The sequence below is a fragment of the Felis catus genome, chromosome C1, assembly GCF_018350175.1.
Source record: "Felis catus isolate Fca126 chromosome C1, F.catus_Fca126_mat1.0, whole genome shotgun sequence".
Classification (NCBI taxonomy): domain Eukaryota; kingdom Metazoa; phylum Chordata; class Mammalia; order Carnivora; family Felidae; genus Felis; species Felis catus.
In genome coordinates, this window is record NC_058375.1 from 178867913 (window position 1) to 178890139 (window position 22227).

Consider the following 22227-nt stretch of genomic DNA (forward strand, 5'->3'; position numbering starts at 1 on the left):
GTCTATCTGAGGGCCTTGGGATTTTTTTGTTTTTTGGGTTTTTTTTGTTTTTTGTTTTTTTTTTTTTTTGCGTTTGAAAGTGACTTCTAATATATACCTATGTGAACTGGGAAACTACAAGTGGAAGCCGTAAGTTTTATATTTCAAGACACTCAAATTAGTTGTCTCCAGAGGAAAAAAAATTCAATGTGAGAATCATGGTAAATATAGGTAAAAGTGCTACTGTGGGGACATTCGCATTGACAGAGCGGAACTGCCACAAAGGTGTTGCTAGTGATAAGCTGTTACAGAAAAAATATAATGAAAGAAATGGAACTCCCACTCTTTGAGTCAGCAGAAGGGAGCTGTTTCATGATATTTGCTATATTCGTAAGGCTGCAATTTGATTATATTGGATTCTGTTATCACAATCTGTTACATATCCTACATAGAATATAAATACATAAAGCCATTTAAAGGCCAAATTATAGAGCTGCGTAGTTTTATATTTTACCTTTTACTGCCACACCAGTGGTGACGCTTAAGTGGTATACGTTAAAAATGGTAAATGAAAAACAAAAACACTATTATCATATGAAGGCTTTATTGAAAAGCCACTGGTTGAAAATCCCGAAAGTACATCAATCTGCTTTCCTCTTGAAGTCTGAGAAAATTGCCTTAGATAAGTATAATAGGCTCAATGCATGGGCTTAGTCTTTTTGTTGTTGTTGTTTTAGTGATACTTTTTATGAAACATTTTCATGTCCTAAAGTAAAGCTCTCTTTTCATTCATGTGGAATATGAATGGAGAATTTGAGGACTACAAAATGAGGTGACGGGATTATCTTTTTTCCTTTCCCTTTCCAGATCCTTCTTTACATTGGCATATAACACTTTTGCTCATACCAGCATCATTATGGAAAGGGATGGAAAGTGATTTGAGTAAATACGGGACACCAGTACATCTGTCACCTTCTCTTTATCTTTGTTGCCACTACCCTGGCCAGGTCAAGGTCATCTTTACCTGTCCTGCCACAATAATCCTTTGTACTGGTTTCTTTGCTTCCTCTCTTATTTCATCTACAATTCATTGTCCACACAGCAGAGAGTAGTCTTTCAAAAATATAAGCCAGATTATATTACTCCCTTTCTAAGGCTTCCCCTGACATTATGAATACAATCCAATTCCTTATCACTTCTCCACTCTCTGCTTCCCATCTTCCTGCTCATCGTTTTGCTCAAGCTATACTTAGTTTCTTCCTGTTTCTGGATTTCACTAAGATCTCCCTTAGAGCATTCACATTTGCTCTTTCTTTGCTTCAAATGCCTTGCCTCTGGATCTTGGAGCACCTTTCTTTTCTATAATTCAGGAGTTCAGTGCAAATCTCTCTCTTCCCACAAAACACAGTCACTTTGTATTACATCACTTTGCTTTACTTTATTAAAAGAAACGATTACTCGACGAAATGTTCTTATCTCTTTATTTACTTATTTTACGTCTGTTTCTTCCCTTGAGAATTAGGCTTCATGTTAACAGGGACTTCTTCTGTATCCCAAACATCTAAAGCACAGCTGGCACAAAGTATAATAGCATGATGCTATATTATCCATACTAGGAGAATATACAGTATAATATATGGATAAGTACTATGTTATCAAAAACCACATGGAATACATTCTTTGAATAAAAAATCTGTGTGTGTGTGTGTGTGTGTGTGTGTGTGTGTGTGCACATGTGCACACACCAAGAAGTTCAAGCCCAGGTCACATCACACAAAATAAATAGCATAGATGTTTCCCCAATTAGTGCAAATTTCCTACTTCACAGCTACTTCCCTTTCAAATTCATAGATGTTTAATATATTTTCACATAAAAGATTATAGATTTTAAATTTAAATCCCTGACTTTAAAATATATGGCAGACTTTAAAATATATGGCAGACTTCACAGAAAGGGGACAAGTAGGACCTTCAGGGGCTTGAGTTTAAGCCCCTGGCTGTGCCACTAACTACACGGTCCTGGACAAGTAACTCAGACTTTGTGTCTTTTATTTTCTTCATTGGAAAATAGTGCTGATATGCTTTTCTTGAACAGTTATAGTAAGTATTTACTGCCTGGCTATAAAAACCTGACACATAGCAGGCATTCATTAAGTTTGTTAATAAAAGTATTAGTCTATTAGTCTTTAGAGTGTTACACTGGGCTTAATTATTAGAGAAGAGAAGCTATATGAATGTTAGTGGCTTATGTAACTATACATACACACATCTTTGTAAATTAGCACCGATGTGTCTTTATCAGTTCCTATTACTCAGTTGGAAAGCAGCATACCTAAAAATCACACCCTATTTGAAGCACTTTTCCATCTATTCCTTATCATTCCAGGAAGCTCCGGGAGTAGTATGCAGCTATTGAATTTTTCGTCTGCTTGGCCTTGTCCCAGAGGTACAAAAATTAGGAACTTTGTCAAAAGAAATGCTCCCTCAGCATTATCAGTAAATACCGTGTGCTAGAAATGTCAGAAATAGTACTTTTTAATTCTCGGATATTCAGAGCTAAAAACTACTTAGAAAAAGTGAGAAAAATATCTCTGAATTCAGAAAAAATTCTTTGTTGAACCCAATACTTCCTTGAGTATAACAGAAGTCCCTTTCATAAATTCATCCAGCCAATCGTTTGGAGTTCAAGGTGTACCACAGATGACCAAGTCCTTTGATTTTTAATATCTTTGTTTAAGAAAAATGTTTCATGCTCAGGAGTTCTTGAAAAACATGGTTTAAACAGAATTTAACCTGCTTCTCACTGGAATATATTTCAGTCTTTTGCATGTGACTAAGGTGATCAATGGTCCCACTTTTAACAGGGCTGAGGAATTTGCTGAATTTTCTGTGCTAAAGCTGGAAAAGTCTCGGGGCGCCTGGCTGGCTGTGTTGCTGGAGTGTGCAACTCTTGATCTCGGGGTTGTGAGTTCGAGCCCACGCTGTGTGTGGAGATTACTTAAAAATAAAATCTTTAGAAAAAAAAACTAGAAAAGTCTCGGGCAAACGGAAACAAGGTCGTCATCCAATATGTGACTCTTCAAAAGGAACGAAAATATACTGCATTTCCCAATCTCACTTACCTGGAGACTCTGGTATAATAGCATCTTGAAGCATTCAAGTTCCACAGAACACATTTTCAGAAGTTCCAGCGGAGGGGAAGGTTTCAGCTCTCCTACTCAGCAGTATTAAACATTGATTTCCACCTTTGTCTTGTCTGGCCAGAATGAAACTGATTTTTTCCTAATGAAATATGTGCCGGCAGCATTAAGTGCTATTTTAGATGGAAAGGAAAATGTATACGTGGTAGAGTTAGGAAGAAAATCTATGCCTGCGACACATTTTTCTCGGTTTCTTCTCAAAACAAATGTGTAGGGAGTATGGAAACAATCGAGGAGGGAAGGGCATTAAATGAGTAAATATCATTTGGGTTAATAATGCAAAGGGATGTTAAAAGTCGGAACCTATAAGCAACAATAGTCTACCCAGTCTATTTAAAATTCCACCTGTTTTGTTTCTTACTTGGACACTAAAACTCTATTTCTACAAAATATTAAACCTCGCTGCTTTCTCCTCTCTTCTGAAATTTTGCATTGCAACATCCTTTTCTCTCTCATCAGACTGCCCTCCTGCCTTGTTCCTCCAAACTCTCCTTTTTATCCCTCACAAATCTGTTCTTTTATATCTGAGCACAGCATTAGCACATTGTTCCTATTTCATGGATGGGGGGGGGGGAATAGATGGGGTGGGAAGGGTGGGGTGAGGGGTGTGGCTTGGAGTTGATTAAATATAATCACTCTCTTCTCATTTCTTAAGGAATGATGTCTCTATTCACAAGCACATCAGTCCGTATTCACATACACATCAATTAATTGCTATTGTAGGCATGGATATCATTGCCCAGTCAGCTCATTTATCCACCCATTATTTTATCCAATATTTATTAAGTGCCTAACTACATGCCAGGCACAGTTCTGGGGAATTCTGCTGGTAGCATCTTCACTTTCAGTCTCGAACAGTGAGGTGACATACTCTAAAATCATTGCTCTAGAATCTTCGTGGCATCACGTGGAGGCTCCTTTTTCCTCTTCCCTATATTGCTGCATATCTCATAACAGCTGAAGCTCACAGAGTCCCGCTCTTATTTCATTAGGTTAAGAAGCTTTCTAGATGGAAGGAACAAATACCCAGTGTTCTATTTTGCACGTAATATTCTTTGATGCTAAAGTACATTTTATGTGGGGTAATCATTGTAATTCCTTGAAAACTCAGAAAAGACAGGCTTTTTTCACTAGTTCAATGTCAAATAAATGAAAGCATCAAGTGGATTTCCAAATGATTCTGTTCTCTGGCCAAAGTCATTTGGTATTTTAATAAGTAATTTGGATGTGAAATAAAGTACTCACATAGGGTAAAATTACCTCAATTACCTACAAACTAACTAACTAGAATCCTAAAATAACTTCAATTTTTTTTTTTTCTCACACACGACTCTTAGGAGAATGAGGTAAATCACAAGTGAACACGTTGATATACTAGTATCAGTTGATGCTCTTCAAAAACAAAGAAAAGGCAATGGAAAAAAGCCTTTCAGATTAAGCTTGCAGCCTATTTTCGCCAGAATTCTCTTTGGTTACCTTTATTTTCTTTGAGTTTTGTATACATAAGGATATATAAGTGGGTGCTTAATTTTGAAGCTGGTTTAGGTTTATGAATATCATCTTCTCGCCTGTTCTTGGTGGGATGGGGCATGCTCTAATTTTGGGGTTTGTTGTTTTTCAGTCCTCTTCTATGAAATTAAGATAATTCTACAGGGTTTTTCAGTACATAAAGCCCTTCACATTCAACTTTTATTTTGGATTTCAAATAATTTAAGCTGTAGTTTGCAAATGCGAAGGAAACATTTTGAAATTCAAGCACACTTGTTTTCTGTTAGTGTCAGAGCCTTAGTTCAGCCAAGCAAATATATAATGAGATCCTACTAAGCACCAGGTCTTGTGGCCTGTGTATATAAGAGTATTAATAACAATTACCTCCAGACAAATATACAAACAGATTATTTCAACGAATTAGTTTGATGATACAAAGGAGAATCGGTGAGAGGTATTTAGACCAATCAGGAGATCGAAGGAAATCTTCCTGTAGAGTCTGATCCCTGATTTAGTCTTGGAAGGTGACTAATATTTAGGCAAAAGCATGGGGAAGAATGAAGAGCATGAGCAAAGCAAAAAGGCACGAAATCAATTGTGTTGTATCCCAATGAACTACTGTCAATGAAAAGGTATACTGGAGTGGCAAGTCTGAGGTGAAGAAGACTAGTGATGAGTATAGAGAGGCAGGTACTGGACTAATTCTGGAGGTCTTTGTTTCTCCTACTAGAAGACTGACTTTAATTCTAAGGAAGATGGACAGCCATTGTTGGGTTGTAAGCAGGGCAATGATATGCTCAGATAAGTGTTTAATATAAATCATTCTGACTGTGTGAGTAAGAAAAAAATTAGGATGACAAGACTGAAAGCAGGGAGACCTGTTAGGAGGCTTTTTTTTCAACGTTATAGACGAGGAATGCCTAGGGATTGAAATAGGGGATTGGTGGATGGTCTGGAGATATAGATTTGAGAACTGTCCACAATGGAAAATCCACACAGCATGCTGATTTATAGGACTGGACTGGCTTTATAACTCTGCCACATTCCATTTCAAAGCACAGCTCGGCATACAGGAGCTCTCTCTTAGTGAAAGGCCAAGGGAGTTTTCTAATCAATGTCTGAACATTGGACAGCATGGACCTCAAAAGCAGTGAGAGTGTGAGCTTCCAGAATATAACCATTTCATACCATCCCACCATTTAAGATGCAGTATAATAACTTTACTACTAATTCCCTTCTTTTTCTAAACTGCCAGCTGTGTTTCTCTTTAATTATATTTAAAAATAACACCTACTTTCAAAGACAACCACATCCAAGCTGCTATTATGGTTGTCTTTTGAGCAACTGAATAAGTCCTCAACATTGTAAACTCTCCAACCCTTAAAATCTCAAAAGGCATCACAAAGCTCGAAGGGTTGAGAAAAGATGACGCTCTCTAGCTCAACATATTTTTTCACCAAGTTTCCACCAATACCACTAATATCGATGTGTCAGAAATTCTACTTGCCAAAGGTCATGTTTTTCTGTTAGTGCTATGGTCTCCGGAGAGGACAGTCAGTGTATGTGGAATGACTCTTGTCCTAATTTAGTGCTTACAAGGTCATGAGAAATTTCTCAATTTTGCCAAGAACAAATATGTGCAGAGCACATCAGTTTTACATAGAAGCCATCATAAAAATGGGTTTCCTCTTTAACTGATTTCGTAATAATGAGCTTTCTGTTTGTGGCCTTTACCCAAAGAAGGTAATGGACAAAACAGCCACCGATTCAGCCAAACTATGGGATTAAGGAGTGAGAAAAGCAGCTGGAAAATGAGAAAATTGGGGGAAAGATTAAGGTTATAAGAAATATTTAATTAGGACTGGATTCAGCTTAAATGATCCATCTGTAGAACAGGTTTTTGGAAGCATCAGACCTTATTTAAAATCCGGTTAGTTCCCCTTTTATTCTTCTCAAAGAGATCAGCAAGGAATACAAAACTAAAAGATTTTTCAGAACCCGTTTACTAACTGACAAGCTCTGGAATAATTCTTTTGGTTTGACTCATTGAGCCAGGATGCTAACATTATTTAAACATTGTTTTCTATTTATTCCTGGATTTTTCTCTATTCCAGAGTTATAACAACTGTGTAATTTACCAGAGAAAATGAAATTGCTCTTTGTTAAGTACACATGGAAAATCATATGCTACAATATGTATTGAACATTTAGTATGGTGAAAAAAAAAAGCTATATTTTCAAATCCAAGTTTGAAACCAATTCTGTGCAATTTGGCATGCACTGTGGCATACAGAGGGATTCCTATGTGTTGGTAACAAGCGAAATTTTCTGCTTGCTTAAAAATATCAAAACAGAAGAAGGACATCTTAAATAAAACCCCAAATAAGAAGTACCTTAAGAGAAAAAAATGGATTAGACTATAGCAAAACCTAGAGTATCTGTTCAATAAAGGACCACAGACAATGTCCCTCAGATAGGTAGCAAACTGATAGACCTAAGACAAACAAGAGATACTTTAGAAAATATACCACAGATTCCTGCAAATCAACAGCCACCAGACAAAAGAACGTTATCTCTTTTCTTCCCCACTTCCTCCCTTACTTCAACACAGTGCATTCTCAACACACATCTTGCAAAATCACCAGTCAGATCACGGCTTCCAGTTCACTCACGGAAAGAGCCAAACCTTGTAGGAAAGTCTACAGGTTCCCCCCCACCTCCTTTCCTCAACTCCAAGCACCCTCTCCCCTGCTTTAGTTCAACTAGCATCCTTGATCTTCTTGGATCACCCAAGTACGCTTTGCACTTATCCTGGAATGCCCTCCCTTTGCTTATCTGCAAGGTTTGCTCCTTCATTTCCTCCTTATCTTTGTCCAGCCCTTCTGGATCATCCCGTGCTAACTAGCAGCACCCCTCCCCCAACCTTTCCTTATCCCATTTTTCCCCCTCCATAGAAGTCATTAGCATGTGACAATCTATATTTTCCCTTGTTTATTTGTTTACTGTTTGGGTCTCTTCACAAGAAATAAGCTCTACAAGATCAGAAATTTTGCCTGTTTTTTCCCTTTGTTTTAAATTTTAAAGATCATAAAGGAGGCCAGGGTGCAATATTCACATTTTCCCCTTCTCAGCTATTGGGGAGTGTTGCATACAGACAGCTCATTGCCGAGTCTCTTTCCTGGTCTATTGTGCAGAAGAAGAGAGCACCTGGCCCAAGGCAACACTCCCTCTTTGGGGTTGCCCACATCAGTGGGTATCAATGGAGGGATGTGAAGGTCAGCCCCATTTGTTCTGATTCAGTACAATTAATAGGGGCCCTCCCATCTTAAGAGCTCTGTAGGAACATTGCTGTGGCTTTTTTTAAACTGCACCAGTTCAGCTTCTCCCTCTGCCCAGTCCTACTTTCCTCCCTTGCACAGATGTTGATCCTGAGACTACTACTCAGTAAACTTTGAATGCACAGATCTCAACCTCAAGGTCTACTTCTTCGGAAACCCTGCCAGGATCACAGATGAAGAAACTAAAAACAGAGTCTAAGTAACCTGCCCATGGTCACATTGCTAGAAAGTGGTGGAGATGGGATCAAACCTACAGGCTCTAAATCCAGAACCTGTGTGTGTATGTATGTATGTATGTATTCTTTTTAATGTTTATTTATTTATTTTGAGAGAGAGAAAGAGGGAGAGAGCATAAGCACTGGAGGGGCAGACAGAAAGAGAGAGAGAGAATCCCAAGCAGGCTCCATGCAGTCAGTGTAGAGCCTGACACGGGGCTTGAACTCATGAACCATGAGATCATGACCTGAGCTGAAATCAAGGATTGAATAACGCTTAACCAACTGAGCCATGCAGGCAACCCCAGAACCTGTGTTTTTAATCATTACTTCCTGCTGCTACACAAATATCCATACTGCCCCCTACCACCAACAATAATTTAAAGTATACTGAATACCTTACAGTGAATACTTAGGGGACAAAAAGGAATGGGACTAGGGATGGGGGATGAAGGAGAAAATGAATAGAGGAGAATAAGTGGCAATCATAATGTGCCATGGACTTGGAGTATGATTAGCTTAGATAACAGACAACAAAAACCCATAGTCGTTTGGGTACTAGGTTGAATAGAACAGATGAATTCAGAAATAAAAATGGGAGTGAGAAGGGAGTAAGAAGATGGGATAATGAAATCATATATGAGTGTTGATAGCATTTATGATTTACATAAACCACAGAATATGGGGTCTGGTGTAGTTGTTATAAACAGCTACCGCAAGAGGTATAGTTGTGCCACTACAGTTTCCTTCATTCTTGGAGTTCAAGGACTGACTTGGTTATCATATGCACCGTTTTTGGGTTTGAGGATAAGCTGTTTATCCTTCATGGTCATCATTCACACATCCAAAGGCTATTATTGTGGATAAATAAATTAATGTTATTTTAGTGCTTTTTATAAACCATGGAATATTTTACAAATAATTATAAGGGCACCTGGGTGGCTCAGTCAGTTAAGCCTCAGACTCCTGATTTTGACTCAGGTCATGATCTCCCAGTCCGTGAGATTGAGCCCTACATCGGGCTCTGTGCTGACACCATGGAGCCTGACTGGGATTCTCTCTCCCTCTCTCCCTCCCCTGCTCAGACATCCTCTCTCTCAAAATAAATAAAAAATAAATTAAAAAAACCCAAATAATTACGTATTAAGTATCAGCATCCTTACAGATTTATCTAAGTATGCTCTGACATCAAGTGGAACTATAATCAAATCTTTCCACCTATTTTAAAAGAATTTCTTTCTAAGAAGCTCAAGTCTTGGAAAAACCTCTCAATGCTTGGAACCCCAATGTACATTCTTCCTTGTAAGTGTACTGAATTCTCTATATTGTGAATCCATCTCATTTCTTCTTTTTTGGTTTTCTGTGGAGGCAATATGCCTGCCATTTTAGTTTCAAGAGCAATTATTTATTGTTCTGAAATTTTAAACATCATTCCTCATTTCTTGTCTATCTTGCATAAGTCCAGTTCTTCTGACATCAACCCTGATTTTACTTCCCCTGAAGGTATGGAGCAAGCTGCCTCTTCCAAATACTGAAAACTGTGATGGGATTCGTGGGGTTCTTCTCATTATCTCAGCATCAATACTTTAAACCATGGATTTAAAAATAACTGATGAAAAGATTCAAACTTCTAATTAAACTCTTCAGAGAAATTATATTCTTAGAATAAATGGGAATAAAGAGCAAAGGTAATATATATTCTTTTAATTTCATTTTTAATTTTTTGGAGTTCAAAGTTCCTTGCATTAGTTTGTTATAATCATCTTTCCTATAAGTAGATATTATTCTCTTTTACTGATAAGATAAATGATTCTCCAAGGAGACGAGGGTAAAAATCAAATAGGCAGCCTTCAAGCCAATTAAAAATTTAAAATACATATCTTCTGATTTGTAATCCAAAGCATTTCTATCACCCTACACACAATGATTGCATTTCTTTTCCTAGGTTTTTTTTTTTTTTTTTTAAACCCATACAGATGATTCAGACAAAAGTTGGTAGCATCCATTTCACATTCTCAAGCAATCTTCTCTGGAAATTCAGACAACTCTTACTATTCTACTGAGGTGAAAAGTTATTTTTATGTTTAAGATGGTAATCGGGTTGAAAACAAAGTATAGCCAAGTTGATAACAAAGGTTCCTTTCTCCTCCTTTTTCATTTTCCATCATTCTCACTTTGTTCCCTTCTGTTTGCTTTTCGTATTTTTTCCAATTTTATTATCCATTACGTGTTCCTCATTCATTCTACCTCTGTTTCATTACTCCATTGCAATATTGCTTTTCTTTGAGATGAAGAGAAAGCACAATGGATTGCAGCCCAGGAAAAGCTGGGATAAGATTTCAGTTGCAGTTCAGATGGCTATACGCCCATCTCCAGGCAAAAGAGCAGCTCTCAGGCATAGGACAACAAAAGTGAGGAAAGTTTCCACTTTCTCCCCCTGTGTATTGCCCTGAAAGAATCTCAGCCCTTGCATACATGGTAGAATTTCTTTATTGAATCAGTATTTAAGCTGAAGCTGCTTACAAGTGATGCCCGTCAGATTTTGGCTGTCATGGAGAAAATGCATGGTGAGGCATATTGTGTTTGCTGGAACTTGACCATGACAGTGAAGTAGAGAAGACACAAGTCGAGGTCAGGAAAGGGAATGTGTACAGGAACACGGAAGAGAAAAATTTCTTCGCCTTATACAAGAACATTTTATGGAATGAATATTCAATTCCTTGTTATTTACAGTATATTTAACATTTTATTTCTGCAGGGAATTATTTTTCCTTTGATAATTAGAATCATAATTTTTCCCATTGTGTGCCAAGAAGAGAATTTACATGTAATCTCCTTTTGAGTAAAAAAAAAAAAAACAAAAAACCTGTGTCATATTCATTGTTACAGCTGCAGAAACCTTGCCACAATACCTAGGTTCTGTCAGGCTTGTTCAATTCAACCAAATTCCTGAGTATCCTCAAATTCATATTAAAAACATAACGATTTTTAAAAAACAATTTTTAAGTTCTCAAACTTCTTACAATACTGTTTCCCCATTTTTGGCAATCCACATTAATCAGAAATAGCAGCCTAGGGTCTAAAATTTGTTGCACTGTAAACACCTCTTGTTCAACCCAAAATGTATATACAGTAAACATCCTAATTTTAGAGATCTGAGTAATACCGTACAAAGTTAATTTTCACAGGGCAACTTTGCATTAAATAAAAATATATCATAACTGGTTTCATACAGTAAAGTTATCTCAACAATTGCCTGGATATTAAAAATCAGTCTTGATACTAGTCATGGATGTAAACTTGATTTGTTACTATACATATCTGATATTCATCTATTAACTGATTTTTTTGAATCTATGTAATTATATAAGTTGTATAAATAGGCCCAGTGCTTCATTTTACCTCACAAAATGAAAATACACCCAATTGCATCTAACCTTAGAAACATTTGATTTCTACAGATATTATCATACAACTTCCCATAAGATGTTATTAAAATTGACTTGTGGAGTTTTCAAGACCTATAACAGGATAATACATTTATAATTCTTTTAATAGTTAAAATATTTTTAAGCAGTTAAAAAGTAATTTTACCAGAATTATTTTTTATTTCTAGAAATCTATCAAAAATCCAGTAAATCCAGAAATATTTTTAAGAGAATAAAGGAAAATATTCATGGCTTTGTCTTTATAATATGACTAAAAGGCTTTGAGAGAAAAGCAGGGGTTAAAAATTATTCTTTAACCACCCACACACCCCTGGATTTTAAGAGGAGGTTTCTTTAATACTTTTTTTCTTACTGCAGTATTTGTTGCTTAAGGAAGTCCGTGGGAGGATAAGATGTTATTATCCCTCCTACACACACCCGTTTTCTTATTTACAACATTAAATCTCCATATATATAAGTACTTGAAACGCCAACCCTTTTCTTTCAGCTATGTTCTTAAATTCTTTGGACTTTGGTCCACACGTTACCACACATTACCTTTCTATAGGACACATTTATAGTCAATTGTAGTTTATCCTGATTTTTTTTTTCAAGTGTGAGACTATCCAAAAAGGGTATTTGAGGTAGATGCATTTCCAACTTTTTGTCTGAAAACAGAATTCCATAAGCAGCAAGTCTTATGTTCAAAACAAATAATACAAAATTATTCTTTGCATTAGTGAGTTTTCTTGAACACTAAAAGGACACAGTCACTGGCACGGGAAAACCCAACCTTTAAGATTTGTATGCAGTGTTTCCTATTACACTGTAAGTTACTTTTATAAATGAACGCATATTTGCAGATCATGTTGGAGATTAGTAAACATGTTTTACCTAAGTAAAGTTAGCCCTTTGAACTGTTTCATCTGAATAAATAGATCAATAGTTAAAATTTTTAAAATTCCCTATAAAAGATATACTAATGTCATGAAAACTTTATATCATTTTCATATTGTGGTAAAAATGTTCCCTCAAATGTAGTAAATGACAGATATGCCCTTGTGCAAATGGGTTAAACTTAAATTATTTTAAGGTAATTAGTTCTAACCTTCATTGCTAATATAAAATTCATTAATTTAAAAAATACAGGAAAATCTTAAAAAAATAAAAATTTATGTATTTTGAAGTGATTTTGGATTTGGAGGTTTCATGATATCATTTATAATAGCTACACATACAACGTGTTTTTGCAAATAAATCTGTTCACTTCTCTATTCAGATCAATGCATTCCAGTTGGGAATTATATTAACTTTTGTTAAAAGAAATTAGAAAAATAATCATTAACCATACAAAGTGCTTGCAAATATGCCCCAATTATTAACTAAATACACATTATTGAGAATATATCCTATGGAGATCTGTTAGAACAATCACTAGCTAGGATTGATGGATTAACCAAACAATCACAGGTCATTTAATCACTTCTGGTTAATTCAAAGGAAACGGATTCTGGCTCCTCTGATGCTTGGTAACAGGAACTCTGACAGAATACAGAGGTAAGACTATCTTCTTTAAAAGCAAGGGTAGTGAATCAAATATATTTTATGTACAATCCAATGGATATGTGGATTGGAATTGTTCAGGTTACCCTAAACTAGGTCTTTAGGTTTAATTTACTCAGCTTTTTTGGTACCTTGTAGTAGAGTAAAAAAAATTAAAGAAAATTAAAACTATTAGTATTTCAGAGCAAAGTAAGACAAAGACTAGGAAAAAAAAGTAATTTAGTTTAAAAAAATGTTTGGTCTTTGATTTAAAAAAATAGTTTTCACAGAGTAAATACTCAATACCACAACTTTCAGAACAACAACTATTGAAAAAAAGAATACAACTCACAATTAAATGGGTTATATGTTCTTTCTTTTTTATAAAACAATTATCTTTCAAGAAGTTGCTTTGTTTTTTTTTTTTCCCTCAAAGTTACTATAAAGCACAAATAATTGAAAGGAAGAGTAAAAAGCAAAAAGGAGATGAAAATAAGAAAAGGAGAGTGGTTTCTAAATAATGTACAAAATTCAAGTTATAAACATCATATTCACGGCATCGAAATTATTTCCTAAAACATACTACCTTATTTAGATCACTGGATAACACACTGAACCAAAGATCTCAATATGGACTGAAACAGGGAAGAGTGATGTTGACCTCACTTCCACATGCATGAGCTAATTACAATGAATGAAAGCTGGAATCCACCATCAGAAACATAAACCATGTCTTCTTAAGAAATAAATTAAAATGAAGAAATGATGTGTGATATGATAGGGGACTCAAATGGAAAAAAAGTATATTGTGGCATTTTAACAGAAAGAGCAATGAAGATTTTCTGTGGTCCAGTTTGTTTTGTTTTTAAATTTTTTCTTAACATTTATTCATTTTTGAGAGACGGAGTGTGAGTGGGGGAGGGGCAGAGACGTGGGAGTCACAGAGTCTGAAGCAGGCTCCAGGCTCTGAGCTGTCAACACAGAGCCCAACGCGGGCTAGAACTCATGGACCCCGCAAGATCATGACCTGAACTGCAGTCAGCCACTTAACCGACTGAGCCAACCAGGCGCCCCGAGTTTGTTGTTTTTAAAGATGTAAAAAAATTAACAAGACTTGTTGCATGAACAGTGGAACAGTCGAAACTCAACGTAATTATCTGCAAAAGTAGGTAATCTATATATAAAGACTAACTATAGCTGGGAAATAAACAGAATTTTGCATACGAACTACTTCCTTCCAAAAGCAACACTTTTAAAACTGATTAATTCCTTAATATTCTAATGGTGAAATATCTACTCAAGCAACTTTTTCCTTTCTTTTTCTCTTTACCATTTAATTTGTTCTAAGCTCTTCTTTCCAAATAATTAGAGAAGCTTTCTTAGGAACACTATATTAATCAGCCAGAGGGGCTGGCAGGAAAACAATTTCTTAGAAGTAGTGAGAGACTGTCCTAACATCCAATGATTGTTCAATGTCATGTGACATTAAATACATCTTAACACTCTCATGGTACTAAATCTTGACTTCTGTTCAGTTTTAGCCTTTATGGGAAAAATTGCTCTCCAATATTTTGCTGTAATTGTGTTCTCCGGGTATTACTTAAACTAATAAGACTTTAATTAAAGCAACTTGATAAATCTTTGAAGTATTACCCAAACTAGATAGTGTGATAAGTTAGATCTTTCTTGAACCCAAGGCCTTCTTTTCTTTACCTTTCATCAAATTCTGCATTTAAACACTAAAATTGACTTGGAATCATACATTTGATCATTTTATACAGCTTAAGCAAGGCCTCAAGAATGTATGTTTTTATACATTCTCTTTTTATTATTCTTATTGAAATTATACCTAACTTTTTTTTTTCTTGTTGTGCATAAAGGTGGAATTTTGTTTGGATTTCATTTGAAAAAAACATTTTGGGATATTTACAATGAATATTCAATTCATAAATAAAGGCTTATTTGACATCAGATCAAATTTAAAAGTTTCCACCTCTCTTTTGCATACTTCCTTAAACACATAATTTAATAATGAAAACATGTCTTACATTAGTAAAAATAATAGAGATTAATTTAGACAAAGAAGTAAACCTAATATCTTATTTTCATGGGCTTATATTTTGTTTATCTTTTTTACCTTTTTTTATGAACTAAAGCTCCTTCAGTTTCAAATTATTGATGTGATAAATAAGATCTTGTTTACATGATAGCTATGTATGTGTTAATCCCAATACCTGGTATTTTAGGACAATATTATGTATTTTAAAATCTCAATATTTAAGTAATTTTCTCATGAGTTCTTTCTGCCCTGCTAAATGTTCTTGGAGGCTTCCTTTAGGAATTTTTGAAATGCATATCTCTCTTAAAGATAACTCAGGCACAAACGAATGAATGAACAAGAAAGATTAGATGAGATGTTCTTAAGTATGATTCATAAGTATATCAAAATATTTGCATGTATACACATTTATGTAATAAGTAGAATGATACTTTGTTTTCCCTTTTCCTAAAATGAAAAAGGTGAATTTGTATCAGACATCTGTAATGGCAAATACATAAGTTAATACCCATAAATAATATCTATAGGTAAGTCTTCAAATATATAAAAAGGTAACTCTTACCTCCATCTCCAGATCCTGATCCTGCATCTGGGGGAAAAAGAAATACTTTGTTTTTGTTTGAAAACATATTCAAAAACTACTTATGACTTTATTTAGTTCACGTTTACTTTCTTCATTAAAACAATCATATAATGGAGAAAATTACTAATATTTAACCTGAAAATATATATTCATATCAATTTAATTTAATTTGTATAATATAACTTATAAAATAAATTCTCTATTATTTTCATTCTTAAACTTTGTAAGAAAAACTATTATCTACCTTTGATACAATTCCTAAAATGGACTATGTAAAATCTCTCATATTTTTATTTTAACCAGGATGAATTTGGTGCCATTAACTGAAAAAAAAAAAAAAAAAAAAAACAGGAAAACAAAATGCTTATAAGGTGAGATTCAGAAATTAAACAGGCTAAGACATGTGGCAAATAAACTCATAATTAAGGCATATTATTATACATCACATATATACAAAAAGAAAAAAAACAGTTTATAGATGATTATCTTTTCATGTAATTGCTAATATGTTTTCCAAATACCACAATTGTGGATGAGTTTATCTGCCACCAACTTTATCCTTTGTTTTTAAAATCAATAGAGGAGTGACTTTTGTCTTTGTGCTTAAAATTGCATACACCCTAAGTGATGCTGGCTGGAAAAAAAAAAAAATGATACCCTGCCTTTGACATTCCTCTTTCTCCATTTCTTCTCTCCCCTCCCTCTTACATAATTACAGTTGATCAAAGGTGTCGATTTCTGACAACTCAGTTCCAAGGGACAGTCAGTTTTCTAGGTGGGAGTCAAGACCATTGAGTTTCCATCTGGTTCTACCTCTTAAATGTGGACATCATCTTCCTTTTGCCTCTCCACTTCTTTTCATTCTAAAAAAATTTTTTTTAATGTTTACTTATTTTTGAGAGAGAGAGACACAGAGTATAAGCAGGGGAAGGGCAGAGAGAAAGGGAGACACAGAACCCAAAGCAGGCTCCAGGCTCTGAGCTGAGCTGTCAGCACAGAGCCCAACGCGCACTTTAACTCAAATACGGGAAGATCGTGACCTGAGACAAAGTCGGACGCTTAACCGACTGAGCCACCAAGGCGCTCCACTCCTTTTCATTCTAAATACATTTGGTTATGTATTTTTAATGTTAATACTGGGGATTAAGACTAATACTGGTATTCTTTGTCTGAAATGCCCTCATCTCACACGGAAATCTCAATGATTCAAGAACGATATCAAATGGCACTTCTGAAGGAGTAGTAGTTTAAATAATCAGCCTTGGTGGAGACTCATATTCACTAAATTCATAGAGTCTAACACTGTATTAAGTCAGAAAGCCAAGTCATTTATTAACTTGTGTCTTTAGCCCAGCAGAGTCTTTCCTTAAGGCAAGCTAAATGGTAAAACAATGTATAAGAAAAACCCTTCTTACTAAATGTATGACCAAGTAAGGATTTTAATCATATGCCTTCTCTGTTTAATGGTAACAGATCAACAAAGGCTGATGCATTCATCTCCATAGTAGAATAGTGCTGTCAACTGAACTGACCATCAGAACTCATGGCACCATCACTTTTGGATAGGACAGTGCTTGAATGGTCAATGTTTACATACTTTCACAGCTAAAATTTGAACTAAATTTATTTGAATTAATTTTAAAGCTTAATTCAGTATTACTTATATAACTATCAGAGCCTAACAGGTTGATATATTATAACACGAATATATTCTATATGTTTTAGTTAAATGTGTACAGCTTCTTGTTTCTTCTGAAGACTGTAAACTTTTTAAAATCAAGAACCATGTCTTATTCAGCTTTTTATCCTTATAGTCACATAAGAGGAAATATGTAAAAGCTTATAGATTCAAATCTCCAAACATTACTCATTTGATAGCATAAGGAATGTTATGTAACCTTAAGCTTATTTGTCCTCTATTCAATGAGTGTAGTAATGTCTATGTCGTTGGGTTGTTTTGAGGCTTACTGCACAATAGCATGTTTTAAATGCTTATCACTGTGTCTGGAACATAAAAATTAAGGTTTTGAGTAAACATCTTGCCTATTCATTTATAGGTTTTCTAATAAATACACATGGTTTGGGAAAAGAAAAAAATGGCAGCAGTATATTGGCTTGTATTTCCCATGTATCTTCCTAAAAAGTGAAGGGACATGATCTTTAAGACAATTTTTGTTTTATTAGACACAAATCAAGTAAGTAGGGAAGAAAGGAGGAGTAGATGGAAAAAATAACCACAGGTCCATGGCATCATTATGAAATAGTGATGAAAAGTTTTGAGGCTTCTCTAATATAAAATAAGCCATCTTGGCAAACCAGAGACAAGCACTCTACTAAATCCTTATTGATGAGACAAAAACACCTAAGAAGTCATGCTGTTGAACTTGAAAATTTGAACTCCTAGCCAATGCACTTCTTATAACACAAAAAATTGAGAGTGAGACTATTGAGCAGACTGCCTAATAGGAAACCATTTTTTGGACAAAAAAAAAAAAAAGATTTGTAGGTTCAATGAAATATAATAAAGTTATATCTTCTACTGGCTTTTATTCCTAGAGATCACAACTTGCCATCTGTATTCAGTGTCAAATAGCATTTTAAAAATAAATGGGAAATCTACAAAGAAGGAAAATTTCTTTTAGATCAAAAGTCAGAACTCTAATTTATTTACAGTCAGACCTGGTTAATCAAAATTACTTTGGTCCCTCCATCATTATTCAGATCAAAAACCTTTTAGATTTTTTTTTTCCAACGTTTATTTATTTTTTTGGGGGGGGACAGAGAGAGACAGAGCATGAATGGGGGAGGGGCAGAGAAAGAGGGAGACACAGAATCGGAAACAGGCTCCAGGCTCTGAGCCATCAGCCCAGAGCCCGACGCAGGGCTCGAACTCACGGACCGCGAGATCGTGACCTGGCTGAAGTCGGATGCTTAACCGACCGCGCCACCCACGCGCCCCAACCTTTTAGATTTTTAAGTCAATGGGAAACATTCAGCAAGATTGGCTTACTAATTAAATCCTACAGAAATCTAAGTATGCGAATCAGGTAGGTATGGATTACTCAACTGCGATTAAATTTTCTACTTGGCTCACTCTTTATTTTCATAGTATAAACAATACATTAGGAACTTGAATGTAAAGATTTGTGTGAATCAGGAGAATGTGCTTGCCTGAACCTACAAGAAGTTGGAGGTTGGCAAGTAAGAAAGAAAGATTATGGCACCAAATGTTCCTAGCCATACCATAACTTAATGATTCTTTATTATAACTGCCCACTGACTCTCATTTGGCTACTGTCAGAGACAGACTGATAAGCTAAATGATCTTGAACAGATAAATCCTTTTCTCAGTACTCTCTGGTATTTGCCTCCAACATTCTTGGCTTCTAAGAGTCAGAGGTTCCATTTCTTCCCCCATTTGATTCGTCTTAACATATCGTTTTAAATTTTCTCCATAGGTATGGCAGATTTATTTTTCATATTTAGTTTGCTCCCTGTCTTTCTTTCTGTTTCCCCCATCTCTACTATGATAGTACCATGCTGGCCCTCCTTCCTCCCTACTGGGGAAGCAAGTCCAATGCCTCTCACATGTTGCTGTCATTTTCATTCGTTACTTCTTAGATGAAGTGGCAATGATCTATTTGCTCTAGCAAATAAGAGGTAAGTGGGACACCAGGAAGGACGTTCACATAATGAGGCGAAGAATCATATAACAGAAATGATTACTTAAAAACCAAAACAAAAACAAAAAAGCCTACATCATCATCTGTGAGTAATAATATCATTCTCTTCTGCTAGTTTTTAGGAACTTTACTAGTCACTGGTACAATTTGGAACACAATCAATTACTAGCCATCAACAGACTTAAGATAATCTTTTAAAGAATACAAGACTTTCTCCTTGCTCATTTACCATCCTGACCCAACCATCATACACATGACTTTGTACAAAGTTCCCTAGAATAGAAAAACACCTGTTATCTACAAAATACGTGTGATCTAATAGTTGTTATCTTTCCATTAAAATAGACTTTTCCTGGCACGATTCTGTATTTTCACTTTTGAAGGAAGCTCATATTTTCTAGTGCTGCTGAGGTTACCCAAACTTTCACTTTCAAACCCAGATCTGCAAAACTGCCCTCTGGCAGATGATGCTATTGTTCAAAACAAACAAACCAACTTTATCCGTGCTTAGATAAGTTTCTCTATATTTGGCACATAGGCAGTAAATCTAGAGCTCTAATTATATTATTCAACTGTCTGCACTTCATTAAATAACATATGTATTAAAATCAACATCCTTATGGTAGATTTTCTCTTTCTTCCATAAGTGATTCGAAATGTAAACGAGGCAAAAATAAGAATAATGCATGCCTTGTGCAAAAGAGTAAGAGGCTTATCCAGCCAGTATAGAGTCTGAATGATTTATCTGGAGATAACATAACAGGAAAAGCAAAGGTTCCCAAAGGTCTCGGGAGTCTTTAGGATCATATACATACCTGTGGCACATGATCCTTCAGACACCACAAGTATCTCACTCTGCTGTTTGCATGCAGCCTGTCGCAGGTAGCACTCATTCTGGTAACTCTCCCCATTGGAGCCACACACAGGCACATAGTCACTGTTGCACTGGGGAACACACAGATATAAGCATATGGTTACTACTGGAGTCTGCATACCTTTGAGACCTTGAACAGAAATAATCATCTGCAAAAGAAAGTACCTGTTTTCATTTTCAGTAATCCCCATCATTTCCATTAAGTCTTTGACCTTACAGGGCATCATTCAAAGATACACAAAAGTAATGTCAAGTCGGGCCAATCAGTCATTTGATTCAGATGGGGGGGCGGGGGGAGAAAAAAAGCTTCTGAATTGATCAGGTAATTCCAACAAAGTGATTGGACAAGCAATTGTAAAAAGATATTGCAAAAAATGTATCAACATTATTTAATACTGCTTTTCAGATATATGTCCACCTGGCTTGGTGGAAAGAATCAAAACACGCTACAACATTCACGTTATTAAAAATAAGTAATGCCTATCCGTGTTTGGAGCAGAAGTATATAGCTGCAATACCGATGAAGTCAGTTACGCCTTACTATGTTTTTTCTCTGTTGAATTTTAATCTTTACACATTTCTAAATATTTGGGTAAGACATTTGGATTACTAATTCATTTGTCATGTATCTTTAGATCATCAGATATGGACAGATATAGTGCAAGAAAAAAACAGCAAATGGAATACAAGGAAAAAATCGATAACTACTGAAGAAAAGTTTACTGATAAGTATGTAAAACATATATATGTAAACTTGATTATTGAAAAGTATGACTATTAATATATATTTCATAAAAAGAAAAGTTCATTTTAAAACAACCTCATTACAAAAAAGTACACATTTTACAATGTAAATGAGGCAACCTACAGGGTATACTCATTGTAATATAATCACACTCTAAGGCATTAGAGATATTTGGCTGTGTCCTATACCTGCTAATTACACTAGAGATGTGATTATCTCATGATTACTACTACTGATGCTTCACTGTTTAATTGTAACAAACATAATAACCACGATGATTACTTATAAATATCCACCTATGCTAGAAACTAAGTAAAGCAAATCATACATACATATGCATGTGAAAACACTCTTCTGTTTCTAGTTCTTACTAAAAGATTTGGATTTCTCATGGCTGGAAGTACATACATAATTTTGTACATACAAAATTAACCAGTGATCTGGTGAGGTGGCTAGGAAAGTTTTAATGTATATGATAATAAACCTGAAACGCTATCATAAGTTAAATTCCACTCAAAGATTTATGCCAAAAAAAAAAGAACAGATTTTCGGTAAGGTTACGATCTTATAATAAAAAAACTGAAATTTATTTTTTTACTCCATTTTCTTAGAATATCTGTACTTTCTCCCTTTCAATCAACCATTTAACTCTTGCTCTTTTTGTTTATGTAACAATGGCTTAATCACCATTTATTAATTTATTAATTACTAAATTAATAGTAATTTAATTTATAAATTACTAATTTATAAATAAAATGGGATAAATCAATGTTCTCTGAAATGAAAAGTCTTATTTTATGAGTCTTGCTTTGTATCTGTTACTGAAAAACTAAAATAGAACTTATTAATAGTGATACACTTTTCTCCCAAGAGTAAGTCCAAATTGTATGACACTCATATTATGATCTCCATATTATGAGATCATATTATGAGATCATATCATATTAGGAGATCATATTATGATCTCCATAATTGCTAACATGATGATTTAGGTATTAAATCACATCTATTTAGAAACTACTTACATGTGATTAAAATCATTTAAATATTTTAAATATGACACATTTTAGAAATCTTCTGCACTTCTACAACT

The 22227-nt window shown here is 35.0% G+C and overlaps 1 protein-coding gene across 4 annotated transcripts in view; it reads right to left on the reverse strand.

Moving 5' to 3' along the window:
* Window positions 1–22227, reverse strand: part of TMEFF2 (transmembrane protein with EGF like and two follistatin like domains 2) — a 232809-nt gene that overhangs the window by 200612 nt on the left and 9970 nt on the right. For all 4 annotated transcript variants that reach the window (XM_045034167.1, XM_006935444.4, XM_003990984.5 and 1 more), the window contains exons 3-4: window positions 20331–20460; window positions 15812–15838 (exon numbers count right to left, since the gene is read on the reverse strand). In XM_045034167.1, coding sequence (XP_044890102.1) covers window positions 15812–15838; window positions 20331–20460 — 157 coding nt within the window. The remainder of the gene's footprint in view (window positions 1–15811; window positions 15839–20330; window positions 20461–22227) is intronic.